Source organism: Aethalodelphis obliquidens, unplaced genomic scaffold (assembly GCF_003676395.1).
Source record: "Aethalodelphis obliquidens isolate GAN/ISIS:26980383/991018 unplaced genomic scaffold, ASM367639v1 scaffold6, whole genome shotgun sequence".
Classification (NCBI taxonomy): domain Eukaryota; kingdom Metazoa; phylum Chordata; class Mammalia; order Artiodactyla; family Delphinidae; genus Aethalodelphis; species Aethalodelphis obliquidens.
In genome coordinates, this window is record NW_020837950.1 from 23,306,399 (window position 1) to 23,321,234 (window position 14,836).

The following is a 14,836-nucleotide window of genomic DNA, read 5'->3' on the forward strand; positions in this document are numbered from 1 at the left end:
ATGGTACAGGATAGAATGCCCAGAGATAAACCCACGCACATATGGTCACCTAATTTACGAGAAAGAGGCAAGAACATACAATGGAGAAAAGACAGCCACTTCAATAAGTGGTGCTGGGAAAACTGGACGGCTACACATAAAGAATGATATTAGAACACTACCTAACACCATACACAAAAATAAACTCATAATGGATTAAAGATCTAAATTTAAGACCAGACACTATAAAACTCTTAGAGGAAAACATAGGAAAAACACACTTTGACATAAACCACAACAAGATCTTTTCTGACCCATCTCCTAGAATAACAGAAAAACAGAAATAAACAAATGGAACTTAACTGAACTTAAAATCTTTTGCACGACAAAGGAAACCATAAGTAAGACAAAAAGACAACCCTCAGAATGGGAGAAAATAGTTGCAAATTAAACAACAGACCAAGGATTAATCTACAAAATATACAAACAGCTCATGGAGCTCAATGTCAAAAAAACAAAGATTCCAATTAAAAAATGGGTGGAAGACCTAACTAGACTCACCAAGGAAGACATACAGATGGCCAAGAGGCACATGAAAAGATGCTCAACATCATTAATTATTAGAGAAATGCAAATCAAAAGCACAATGAGGTATCACTTCATAATGGTCAGAATGGCCATCATCAAAAAATCTAAAAACAATAAATGCTGGAAGGGTTATGGTGAAAAGGGAACCCTCTTGCACTGTTGGTGGGAATGTAAATTGTTACAACCACTATGGAAAACAGTATGGAGGTTCCTTAAAAAACCTAAAACAGAACCACCATATGACCCAGCAATCCCACTATTGGGCATATACCCTGAGAAAACCATAGTTCAGAAAGAGTCATGTACCACAGTGTTCATTGCAGCTCTATTTGCAATATCCAGGACACGGAAACAGCCTTTGTGTCCATCGACAGATGAATGGATGGAGAGGATGTGGCACATGTATACAATGGAATATTACTCAGCCATAAAAAGAAATGAAATTGAGTTACTTGTAGTGAGGTGGATGGACCTAGAGACCGTCATACAGAGTGAAGTAAGTCAGAAAGAGAAAAACAAATACCGTGTGCTAACACATATGTATGGAATCTAAAAAAAAAAAAAAAAATGGTACTGATGAACCCAGTTGCAGGGCAGGAATAAAGAAGTAGACATAGAAAATGGACTTGAGGACACGGGGTGGGAGGGGGAAGCTGTGGTGAAATGAGAGTAGCATCGACATATATACACCACCTAATGTAAAATAGTTAGCTAGTGGGAAGCAGCAGCGTAGCACAGGGAGATCAGCTCGGTGCTTTGCGATGACCTAGAGGGGTGGGATAGGGAGGGTGGGAGGGAGGCTCAAGAGGGAGAGGATATGCGGACATGTGTATGCATATGGCTGATTCACTTTGGTGTACAACAGAAACTAACACAGTATTGTGAAGCAATTATACTCCAATAAACATAAAAAACAAACAAACAACTAAGAGGGCAAAGAAGAGCTATGATTAGGACACTTTGGAGGTGTCCAGGTCTACCACCTGAGGACTCTTCCAGAGAACACCGTGAATGTCTATAAAGACTTACCCAATCTTGTGGTTTAGTGTAAGGTACTCATTATCTCAAATCTTTCCATTTTGGGCCCACTGTAGTTCAGCATTTATACCTGTCCAAGGTATGGTAGACACTTGCATATATCTACTATAGCAGTAGACTACAGTACATGTTTTTTTATAATATATACATATATAGAAGGTTTAAAAAGGTTTATATATTTCTTTAATTTATATTCCTTAAGGGAAAACAATAGGTCTTCTAATTCTTTATAAACTGCTCTACACAAAATACAGTAAAGAATAGGACACAAAGAAATCGGTACATTTTCTAAATCTTTACAGTAAGTTTAGGATTAACAGTTGTACTAAGTGTCCTCAATTCAACAAATATTTATTTTGCGCCAGCATTGGTGGGTGGCTCAGTAACTACTTGCTGATTCAACGTCATTTATTTGATGCTATAGGAGATACTCAAAGAAATGTAAGACATAATTCTTGTTTCAGAACACTTTTAATCTAGGTAAGAAACAAGATGTAAATACAGTAAGTCCCCTACATACGAACGAGTTCTGTTCCGAGAGTGCGTTCGTAAGTCCAATTTGTTGGTAAGAACAACAAAGTTAGCCTAGCTACCCAACTAACACAATCAGCTATATAGTTCCAAACTGTAATAGGTTTATAATACTTTTCATACAAATAATACATAAAAAACAAACACAAAAAATAAAGAAAACATTTTTAATCTTAACAGTACAGCACCTTGAAAAGTACAGTAGTACAGTACAACAGCTGGTATACAGGGTCTGGCATCGAGTGAACAGGCAAGAAGAGTTACTGACTGGAGGAGGGAGAGGAGGTGGGAGATGGTAGAGCTGAAGGATCGTCAGCAATAGGAGATGGAGGGCAAGCTGCAATTTCACTCATGCCTGACACTGACGGCACAGGTTCTGGTTCCTTGCTGGATTCAGTTCTATCTACTCTCTTGAAAAACCGATCCAGTGATGTCTGGGTAGTAGCTCTTTTTTTCTCATCGAAGATGACACGGTAGCACTGGATTGCATTCTGAACGGCTGCTGCAACCTTCGTGTACCATTCTATGTTCGGGTCCTGTGCCTCACAAACTAACAGTGCCTCCTCAAATAAAGAAAATCCTCTTGCCGTTTCCTATGTCGTGAATCTCTTCGGCTTTTCAGTTATCTCTTCTTCCTCTTGTCTCTCTTCGTCCTTTCCCTGGGCCTCCAATTACATCAGGTCTTCATTAGAAAGCTCCTCTTGTTGCACAGCAAGGAGTTCAATGAAGTTGTCCTTTTGCAGATCTAGCTTGAAATAAAGATACTGTACTACTGTACTCTATACAGTATACAGTACTGTACAGTAAAGTACACAAAAGCACAACCACTTGTAGAGGATGCACGCATGTGACAATGTATGCCAGACACGTGAACTAATTTATGTAATTGGACATGCGAAGGCACGTTCACATCTTTGAAAGTTCTCAGCCTGAAGGTTCATATATAGGGGATTTACTGTATATGTGAAATGTAGTAAAATGTATGGCTTTAGAATCAGACAGCTAGAGGTGAAACCCTAGCACTGCCATTTACAAGCTATATGATCTTCAGCAAGTTACTTAAGTGGTCTAAGACTCATTTTTCTCTTCTGTAAAATGATGATAATTATAAATTCTACTTCATAGGGTGGTTATAAAGACTACCTAATACAAGGTAATACCTAAAAGTGCTTACCACAGTGCTGGACATAAAATAAGCATTCAATCAATGTAAATTATCATCAACATAATATTAAGTGGTTATTAACACAATAATAGTTAAACAAAGTAGGCAGTTTTGAAGTGGGAAGAACTAACCTGGGCTAGAGTTACAAGTTTCATGTAATAACAGAACACAGAAAATTTTCTGCTATATTTGTTAAATAAATATCTGACTAGGGCTTCCCTGGTGGCGCAGTGGTTGAGAGTCCGCCTGCCGATGCAGGGGACACGGGTTCGTGCCCCGGTCCGGGAAGATCCCACATGCCGCGGAGTGGCTGGGCCCGTGAGCCATGGCCGCTGAGCCTGCGCGTCCGGAGCCTGTGCTCCACAACGGGAGAGGCCGCAGCGTTGAGAGGCCCGCGTACCACAAAAAAAAAAAAAAAAAAAAAACTGACTAAAATATTTGGAATGTTTACCAAAATAAGTAAAATGACATGAGCAAATTCCATGTATGATCTGTAAAGCTCACATGTCCACACTTCTATTAGTAATGAGAGTATGGATTTTTTTTCAGTTCCAATTACTTAACAATAAATATTTCTACTTCACTTTTGCTTTCTTTACTTATCCATCGTGGTTTTTGCCAATGAAAAATGCAACAGAATGTGCTAAGTCCACTTTATTCTTCTGACTTACGTTAGGAAACACTTCCTCCCACTCCAGATGTGCCCTTCCACATGAAAAGAGCTCCCTCACCGTAACATTCTTGGCCTCTCTCCAGGGCTTTACTCACTACACCACAGAAGAGGTTTAATGCCTTCTCCAACTTTTAAATTTTGGAAGACTAAGCTGAACACACTCACCAACGCTATTTAACTAGAAGGTTAAGTCTATTTAAGCCTAGAGTTCAGTTAAACAGCTTATTTTGCTCTTGCACTAAGCTATGTCCTCCTACCCAGTCTTTACCACAAATAAAAGTATAATTTTGATCCCCCATTTGCCTTTATATTTTATTTTATTTTCTCAATTTGTTCAGAACCCAAGTGAGGAAAGAGGTAGTATTATTGGGCTCCTTCAAATATCTCAACAAGTTATTCAAAATAAAATATTTATTTAACGTCTATTATGTAGGATACCAAAGATATGACAATGAATGAAATGCTGTCCCTGCCAGCAAGTAAAAAGGCACTCTGTCTCATAGAACAATTTTCAGGAATGCATTATGCCACAAAAATAGCAATCATCAGTAATATCTCCGCAGATGAAAATCTAATATTTGGAATTATACACAGCAGATGCTTTTATTCTGCCCATATCAGAGACAAAGACACTGAAGTTACAAGCTTTAACAGGCAGAGAGACAAATCAGCATGTCCATATTAGTCTAATCAACCCGTGGTATTTCTACTACATTTGGGGAATTTTGAAACCTTACTTGTCATGATAAATGTCTTTTCCTTTGGTGACTAGAACCAAAGGCATGATCACAATCAACTTTAGTTAATAGATAGCATTTTATATGTGATGTTATTTAAGAGGTCAAAAACCAACTCAGAAGATAGCAATAACCGAAGAAGCAAATACTAATTTTAAAAATGTGTGTCAGGCTTCCCTGGTGGCGCAGTGGTTGAGAATATGCCTGCCAATGCAGGGGACACGGGTTCAAGCCCTGGTCCAGGAAGATCCCACATGCCGTGGAGCAACTAAGCCCGTGCACCACAGCTACTGAGCCTGCGCCCTAGAGCCCGTGAACCACAACTACTGAGCCCATGTGCTGCAACTACTGAAGCCCGCGCACCTAGAGCCCGTGCTCTGCGACAAGAGAAGCCACTGCAATGAGAAGTCTGTTCACCACAACCAAGAGTAGCCCCCCAATCACCACAACTAGAGAAAGCCCGCGCGCAGCAACGAAGACCCAACGCAGCCAAAAATAAAATAATAAATAAATTTAAAAAACAAAAACGTGTCTAAGCACAAATCCACAAGCATTCATCTGAGTCTCTTTGTTTTACAGACAATTCTGGTAAACTGGGTTATCTCATTTCCCAGTTAACAGCAGATTAGAAGGAGCAAATTGGAAATGGGAGTGTGAGAAACTAGAGAATGCTAGAGACACATTGATAGCAGGAAAAGAAAAGAAAAAAAGACTTAAGAACTCTGTTAGATTATAAACTCCATGAAGGCAGAAATTGTGTTCATTGTTCTATGCTATATTCCCAGTGCCTGGCATAGTGCTAGAAATAAATAACTGATGAATAATGGAACATTAAATAAACTACAAAAGCTAACATTTGGGATCTATATTTTTTGTAATGACAAATAGTTCTGTACACTTCAGCAGACTCTGAGAACAAATCCAGATAAATAAACACATTAATGTTCTTAATAATGACACCAATTTTTTAAAAAAAGAGTTAATTGTGTTTAAAATGATCAGTTTACAAAGACAGAAGGATAAGATCCAAAATGGCAACAATAAAAAGAACATTGGTAAGCTTAAATTATCCAAAATATTAACTTATGAGAAATATCATATTTCCTAATTACACTGGATAAATGAATTAGTATAAAAATGTTGGCAATAAAAAACCCCACCTATTAATTCTCAGGCAAGACTGTAATTTTTAATAGTATTAACTTACTTGAAATGCCATTTAAATACTAATGAGAAATAATAACACTGAGTACACATAGCAATACTATATTCGTTACTTACAAAGCAAATACAGCTAAACATAAGAGTATCTCAAAATAGGTAGGAAAAACTCACACACTCAGTTCACTGTACACAGCATTCTGAAGTTTCTTCTCCCAACCTATTAAAAAAAAGGAGTAAAACATACAAACATATTAGTTTTAAAAATAAACATACATCATAATTAAATTTATCTCACAAAAACTTTAACATTACATTCATTGGTGAAAGAACTTTATCAACTTCCAGTTGCTGTGTAAAGTGTTATACTAAGGAATTATTTCTTATATATTTACCAATATCCCTTGGCTAACACTAAGTAGCAAAGTCATCAACATGATTTATTCTTATAAAACTATGGCACCATTTTCTTAAGATGAGAAGAATATTTCCTTCTTCCACTGTTAAGGTACTCAATGAATGCCAAAATCTTGGGCCATCGCACTACCAGAGCTATGAGAAATGTGCCAAGGGAAGGGCAAGAAACAGCCAGGCACTTGACAAAGATTACAAGTAATTCGTGACAATTAACTAGTCATTAAACTCCTAAACAAGAGAAGTAGATTATTATGAGGCACCATCAGTCAGATCAGTTCGCTTGGCTGCTAACTACTTGAACTTATACGGGCAAGTAAACCACTTAATATCTCAGTTCCCAGTGCAAGGGCTGCTAAACTGCTTGCTCTAAAAAAGTTGGGATTTTCTTCTGTTTTCTTTGAAAGGGTAGAAAAGAGGAGAGAAAAGAAACATGGGAGAGAAAAGAAGCAGAGAAGGAAAAAAGCCACAAATGAAAGGTAAAAGTCAAGTTACTTAGCTATGGAGATTCTTAATACATTCAGGATGTATTTTGACCAGGAAGGTAAACAGTATTTAAAACTGATTAATGTAAAGCAGTCATTCCCACAGTGTTCCTGAATTTTTGCAGCATTTCTGCAGAAATATCTGAAAGTTCTAATTCTCCCCAAATAGAAACCTATCCCGTGACTGTTACACAATTTTGGCTGAGTAATTGGCTGTGGATACAGTGTTCCCTCAGAATAAAGTATTTCCTTATTTTGCCTTAAAGAATCCGAGAAGGAAAAAAAAGCAACTTACAAACCTGATATTTTAAAGAATTCCTTAATATCTTCTTTTAGTGATTCAAGTTTAATCTCAGGTCTCTGAAGACTGGCCTAATTTTAGAAAGAAGAAGAAAAAGAAGAAAGGAAAAGACAGAGGTCAAAAGTAAGTCATTTGGGATGATATTTAATGCTAATGAAAGTTTTAAAAAGGAATGTCCAAATGTGCACACTATTTAAAAACTCCATTTTAAGGTCAGAGCATCGGAGTATCTGGAATAGCTCATAAGAGAGAAGACTTTTTCACCCGTTCTTGAAATAGAGGACCTGTGATAATATACTATAGACTACTTAAAATATTAAATCTTGTAGCTTATGAATAGTTAACATCTTCACCTAAGCATTTTATTTTTATGAACATTTAACATCTATTTTTCTAATAGGAAAAATACTCAGATTTTATAAATTCATTCTCTTAATATTATACTTAGCATATATAGCACCTGGATTCACCTAATAACCAAAAACTCTGTTGCATCCATATAACTGGAGCTTTGAACAGTGTCATCTTTGGATCGCTGCTCTGTAAACCTGCATTTGTTGTACATATTTATGGAAAATACATAAAACTACTCACTCACAAATGCTTATTAGTGTCTCTTTCATCTTCAACTGCATGATTTCTATTCTACTGGTTTTTCACACTGTAATTTTTACCAAAAATACTAATTTCTCCAACTTATAATGGCTTCAGTTACCTTTGAAGTGCTCATCTTTCATCACCTAGCTCTCTCTATCAAATTCTAGAAGCATATTTTTTAAGAAGGTTTTTCTATTAGGGTATCTCATAAGCATTTTAAATCTAAGAAATCAAAAACTGATCTTATCTTCCACTTACTACCTTTCTCCTCTTCTATTTTTAATCCTCATCCATGAAATTACCATTCACCAAATCTTCCAACTCAGAAACTTTCGTTATTCTCAATTCTACTCTAATTCTTCTACGATTCAACCCCTTTCTGGGAAGATGGCATTGGTGGCAGTGCGATTTTTTTTTTTAATCTTCCTGATCTCCACATAAAAACAGACGAAGCAACTAGAGAGCAAAACCAAAATTCCATGGAAAACATTTACAACCAAACTTGGTGATAAGATATTCCTCATAAACCTAAAATATAAGCAGTTGTGGACAAACCAACAGCCACATAACCTGTATGGTATTAGCATCTACACAGGAAAAAGCAGAGGAGTATCTGATAGATATGAAAAGAGAAGAACCCCGAAATAGCCAGCAAGTGTTCACTGGAACATATGATGAGCTAATTTTAGAACAGGAGCTGACAATGGGAGGGGTTTTGTCTAATCCAATATAGCAGATGAGATCTGAAGACACTGGCGCAGCCTAGCACCTATGAATTCTTGAAACTGGCCAGCCAGGGCTCCCTTTCTCCCTTTCTGAGGAGAAAAACTTGATAGAGTAATAAAAATTGAGGATGACAGGGAACCAACTTATTACCTTGAAAACTGATAAATGAAAAGGCATTTATCTAGCCTGCCTTTCCTACAGGAACTGTACCACTTGGTAACCAAATAATAGATAATGGGAAATGTCTCTTTATAAAAATATTCCAGCTAATAACTAAAACAGATATGATATAATTAGAATATCACTGTTTTGCAATCCCTAATCAATTCTAGGCATTGAGCAGAAACAGCTATTAACTTTGCAAAAAGACAACCAGCAATTATGTGCTTCTCAATGAAAGAAGACTCCAGTGCCAATAGTCGTGGTCACTGAGATGGCACCTGAGCCTGATCAAAGACTCTGGGTCCAACTGTCAACTTCTACGTCATACAAGCTGCACCATGAGTGTGTAATCAGAAAAATCCAGGTTGTGAGAAATCCTAAAGGTCAAACGGCCCAGTTCTTCAGCTGATCAATTGTAAGGGAGAGAAAAAAAAAGGAAGGAGAGAAAGCCTGTAGATTTTAAAAGACTTAAAAGGTATATCAAATAATCTTTTTTTAGTTGGCAAAACTCAGAGCATCCAGGGATATACATTTGGTTAATGAAACTATCAAGAAATGCAGGAAAGTGATTACCATAAAAATCAGGTCCTCTGGGAGGGAGGGACTTGTGATTGGGTTGTGACAAATGGAGAGGTTTCTGGTGTGGCTGGCAACATTTCACTTTTTTACCAGGGTGGTTGTTTAAAGTCGTTCATCTTATAATAATTCATTACATTATAGATTTGTTTTGTGTAGCTTCTGTTTGTGTTTTACTTTACAACAAACAGGGCAAAAAAAGGAAAAAGAAAAATACATCCTCCCAATCTATTCCTTCTCTCCATTCTGAAGTCCCACTTTAGGGCTTCCCTGGTGGCGCAGTGGTTGAGAGTCCACCTGCAGGGGACACGGGTTCGTGCCCCGGTCCGGGAAGATCCCACATGCCGCGGAGTGGCTGGGCCCGTAAGCCATGGCCGCTGAGCCTGTGCGTCCGGAGCCCGTGCTCCGCAACGGGAGAGGCCACAACGGTGAGAGGCCCGCGTACCGTAATAAAATAAAATAAAATAAAATAAAGTCCCCGGGGAGAGGCCTGCGTACCACAAAAAAAATAAAATAAAGTCCCACTTTATTAAGGCAACCTGATTTTTCTGTTTATAGGTCAAGGAGGAAGAAACATGGCCAGCTTCCCATCTGGTATGTGTACTTTCTTCTTGTTTTTAATTGGAGTATAGTTGATTTACAATGTTGTGTTAGTTTCAGGTGTACAACAAAGTGAATCAGTTATACATATACATATCTCCACTCTTTTTTAGATTATTTTCCCACATAGGCCATTACAGAGTATTGAGTAGAGTTCCCTGTGCTATACAGTATGTCCTTATTAGTTATCTATTTTATATATAGTAGTGCTGCCACCTTATTTAAATTGCAACTACCCCCCACCTGGCATTTTCACACCACCTTACTCTACTTTCTCTTCTTTCTTAGCATTTATGCCTCTTAGTATACTGTATGATTTATTTACTATGTTTATTGGTATACTATCTCCCTACATTAGAAGTGGTAAGCTCGACCTGGGCAGATATCTTTTTTTGTTGTTCTCCTTTGTATCCTAAGTGCCTAGAATAGTTACTTCCACATAGTAGATGCTCAATAAATGTTTATTGAATAAATGAACCAATTTCTCCCTTTTCCAATCCATATTCCAGCATTTTCTTCCTAAAACGTAAGTCTTTCTCGGCTGTGGATCTCCACAGCATATATAAGAAATCTAAACTTTTCAACAGCACACACTGGGACCTTCACAATGTAGACCAACTTATCTCTCCAAATTCATCAGCTGCTGCTCCACCAAGCCAACAACATCCTCTTTTTTCACACCTCCTCCGTGACGCCCTACACTCTAGCCACAGAGAGCTATAATCACTGATACCCCAAATGTCAAATATTTTAGGGTTCCAGGTTTTTGTTCATATTGTTTCCTCAGATATAAGAGCTCCCTCAACACCTTGGCAAATACCTACTAGCTTCCACTTCCAGACATCCTTCAAATATCACCTCCTTTCCCAACTACCTCACCTGCTACCTGCAAATAGTACATGCTATTCCTCTGTGAGAGCACTTACCCAATTACACTGTAATTTTCAGCTCACCTATTTCTCTTTTTAACTCTTAAATTCAAAGGCAAGACCATGTCTTCATTTCTGCATCCCAAGTGTTACTTGTCATTAACTGTTGCTTGACAAAATTATATTGACCAAACCATGTTCTATCCTTTTCAACTAATTTCCCCTCAAATAAACAAGGAACTTTATAAAACTTATGTTTAACTGAAGAGACCGGTTTCCAGTCTGTAATTCCTAGGATTTTAAAAGCTGCAAAACCCTTCTTATTATTCAACAGTATCAAGGCAAAAGGAAATAGGTTTTCTTTTTACTAAGTCTGTATTTGGAAATGACCCAGAAGTAGCAAAATTTAAAGAATTTCAAGAGAAAAAAATGATTATTCCTCCTAAGCATTTTCAATACTTCAAGTTGCTAGATATCCTAGATATACATTTTTTTAATATAAACTTATTTATTTATTTATTGGCTGCGTTGGGTCTTCGTTGCTGCGCGCGGGCTTTCTCTAGTTGTGGCGAGCAGGGGCTACTCTTCGTTGCGGTGCACGGGCTTCTCATAGCAGTGGCTTCTCTTGTTGCAGAGCACAGGCTGAAGGCGCACGGGCTTCAGTAGCTGCAGCAGGCGGGCTCAGTAGTTGTGGTGCACGGGCTCTAGAGCGCAGGCTCAATAGTTGTGGCGCACGGGCTTAGTTGCTCCGCAGCATGTGGGATCTTCCCAGACCAGGGCTCAAACCCGTGTCCCCTGCATTGGCAGGCGGATTCTTAACCACTGTGCCACCAGGGAAGTCCTCCTAGATATACTTTTTGATATCAAAGGCAAATCAAAATTCATTAATCATCTAAGCTAATTGTAAGAATCTTGAGAAATTTGAGACTCAGAAGCAGGACAGTGACAGGAGGACAACGTGATAAGGCACAGCAATTCTCAAACATGTTTTAGCAGCATAATCCTTTCTTTCAAATGAAATCTGAACCCTATCGGAACCCAATTATATAAAACACGTTGAAAGTGATACTACTAGACAATGAAAACAATGAGTCTTTTCTCATTGACTAAGGTATGATTAACATTAAAAAGGCACAGCTTTATTCTGCTATGGTCTCAATACCTAATTTATTTTTGTATTTTGTTTTATTTGCTCAATAAAAAAAAAAGATCCTGATTCACAGAGATAGGTGTTTACACTGTTAACAGCCCTCCTGGCAATCTCAGCACACTCCCAAACAAACTGCTGCAGGAAATCAAAAGAGAAGTATGCAGCTGGAATTTTTTATTTTGAAGACAAATCACTAAAAGTATTTATCACAAATACAAACATCAGAAAAGGGCTTCTGATACCTAGAACTGCTGAAACTATGCATCACATAGTATTACTACCATGTGACGTGTTCTCACATCAGATGTTGTTCCATATCTCAGCAGTGCACCTGGATGGGGGCTCGTGTTGAGCAGATGCACCTTCACTCGGCCTGGCCCATGCCTGTCACTGTATACCCCCTGCAGTACTACCTCACTTGTACAACGTACCATGAGTGGACATGTGCAAGCCCAAATATTTGGAAAGATCAGTGCAGATTTACATCCTTCCTCACCAATGACACATTTCTAAGTGTCCAAACAAACATATGAAGAGATGAAATAAACAGGGTTTTGGTTTTTCTTCCTCTAAGATCTATGCAGAAACAAGTTAATGTGAAATCACAATAGTGGATTATGGAGTATTTGATATAACAATGCATTTGAAAGAGTGTTGTTTCTTAATATAATGACTAAATTAAGTATTTTTAAGTGAATAGAATGTTTTCAGAATCCTTGGATATAACAGAGCATAGTTCTAAAACCACTTGGGGGGCTTCCCTGGTGGCGCATATCCAGTTTCGTTCTACTTCCACCAGAACAGGCTTAATCCAAAGCATTGCTCACTGGCAATCTTAAATTTCTAAACTTGGTGAGTAAAGGAAACTGGAGAAGCAAAGTGGCTGAAGTCGTGGTGGGGTCAAAAAAGCCAGGAGATAAACTGAGGCTAAATACTCATGAAGCACAAACCAAGGCAGAGGAAGGTTTACAAAAAGGGTTCCAAAAACCCTCTGATTCTCTCTAAAGATGTCCCATCCTCTCCACCTCTCATGATGCCACTGTGCCAATCCTGGGCTTCATCTTTCTGTGCCTGAAGAATCACAGAATTTCAGGGTTAGAAGGGACTATAGAGTTCTTCTAGGTCGACTAACCATTTAATGACTGACTCTCTTCTCCAAGGGATTTTCTAGCTTAGAAACTCTCACTTAGAAACTCTAAGCTAGCTTTCCCCACCTTTAGTCAATTCCATCTTTGAACTATTCTGTTAGAAAATCCTTTATTATGAACTAAAATTGATTCCCCTTAGCATCTGCCACCACCATGTGTGCCCCCCGACCCACCCCAAGGTCACAGAAAATATGCTGAATCACTTTTCTGTGAGAGATCTTCAAATATTCGAATTTAACTACTGTGTCTTCCCTGAAAGCTTCTCAAGGTCACATACATTTCTAGGTTCTCCAAGATCTCTTCATATGACAGATTCTCCTTACCGCCCTGGCCATCCTTGTCTGAGCAAAGTCCAGTCCAACTTTTCCTCTATTGTAGTAACTTCCTAACCTACCACTCTACTTCACTCATTCCACTAAACCACTGATTCTCAAACTTTTAAGTCTCAGGACCCTCACTCTTAAAAATTACTGAGGATCTGGGAGGACCTTCAAGATGGCAGAGGAGTAAGACATGGAGATTACCTTCTTCCCCACAAATATATCAAAAATACATCTACATGGGGAAGAACTCCTAGAGAACACCTAACGCTGGCAGAAGACCTCAGACTTCCCAAAAGACAAGAAACTCCCCACGTACCTGGCCGTGTAGCTTGGTGCTCAGGCCGGGTGTCAGGCCTGAGCCTCTGAGGTGGGAGAGACAAGTTCAGGACACTGGACCACCAGAGACCTCCCGGCCCCACATAATATCAATCGACAAGAGCTCTTCCAGAGATCTCTGTCTCAACGCTAAGACCCAGCTCCACTCAACAGCCACCAAGCTCCAGTGCTGGACCCCACATGCTAAACAACTAGCAAGACAGGAACACAACCGGCCCACAAGCAGAGAGGCTGCCTAAAATCATACTAAGTTCACAGATACCTCAAAACAAATCACCAGATGCATTCCTGCCCACCAGAAAGACAAGATCCAGACTCATCCACCAGAACACAAGCACCAGTCCCCTCCACCAGGAAGCCTACACAATCCACTGAAGCAAACTTACCCACTGGGGGCAGACACAAAAAACAACAGAAACTATGAACCTGCAGTCTTCAAAAAGGAGACCCCAAACACAGTAAGTTAAGCAAAATGAGAAGACAGAGAAATACACAGCAGATGAAGGAGCAAGGTAAAAACCCACCAGACCAAACAAATGAAGAGGAAATAGGCAGTCGACCTGAAAAAAAATTCAGAGTAATGATAGTAAAGATGATCCAAAATCTGAGAAATAGAATGGAGAAAATACAAGAACCATTTAACAAGAACCTAGAAGAACTAAAGAGCAAACAAACAATGATGAACAACACAATAAATGAAATTAAAAATTCTCTAGAAGAAATCAATAGCAGAATAACTGACGCAGAAAAACGGATAAGTGACCTGGAAGATAAAATAGTGGAAATAACTACCGCAGAGCACAATAAAGAAAAAAGAAAGAAAAGAATTGAAGACAGTCTCAGGGACCTCTGGGACACATTAAATGCACCAACATTCGAATTATAGGGCTCCCAGAAGAAGAAAAGAAAAAGAAAGGGACTGAGAAAATATTTGAAGAGATTATAGCTGAAAATTTCCCTAATATGGGAAAGGAAATAGTCAAGTCCAGGAAGCACAGAGAGTCCCATACATGAAAAACCCAAGGAGAAACACACCAAGACACATATTAATCAAACTATCAAACTTAAATACAAAGAAAAAATATTAAAAGCAGCAAGGGAAAAGCAACAAATAGCATACAAGGGAATCCCCATAAGGTTAACAGTTTATCTTTTGGCAGAAACTCAGCAAGCCAAAAGGGAGGGGCAGGACATATTTAAAGTGATGAAAGGGAAAAAACTACAACCAAGATTACTCTACCCAGCAAGGATCTCATTCAGATTTGACGGAGAATTAA

At 38.5% G+C, this 14,836-nt stretch overlaps 1 protein-coding gene across 3 annotated transcripts in view; it reads right to left on the reverse strand.

Moving 5' to 3' along the window:
• TBC1D19 (TBC1 domain family member 19) overlaps nt 1–14,836 on the reverse strand; it is a 155,522-nt gene that overhangs the window by 116,373 nt on the left and 24,313 nt on the right. For all 3 annotated transcript variants that reach the window (XM_027103204.1, XM_027103202.1, XM_027103203.1), the window contains exons 2-3: nt 7,071–7,143; nt 6,047–6,092 (exon numbers count right to left, since the gene is read on the reverse strand). In XM_027103204.1, the coding sequence (XP_026959005.1) occupies nt 6,047–6,092; nt 7,071–7,143 (119 nt within the window). The remainder of the gene's footprint in view (nt 1–6,046; nt 6,093–7,070; nt 7,144–14,836) is intronic.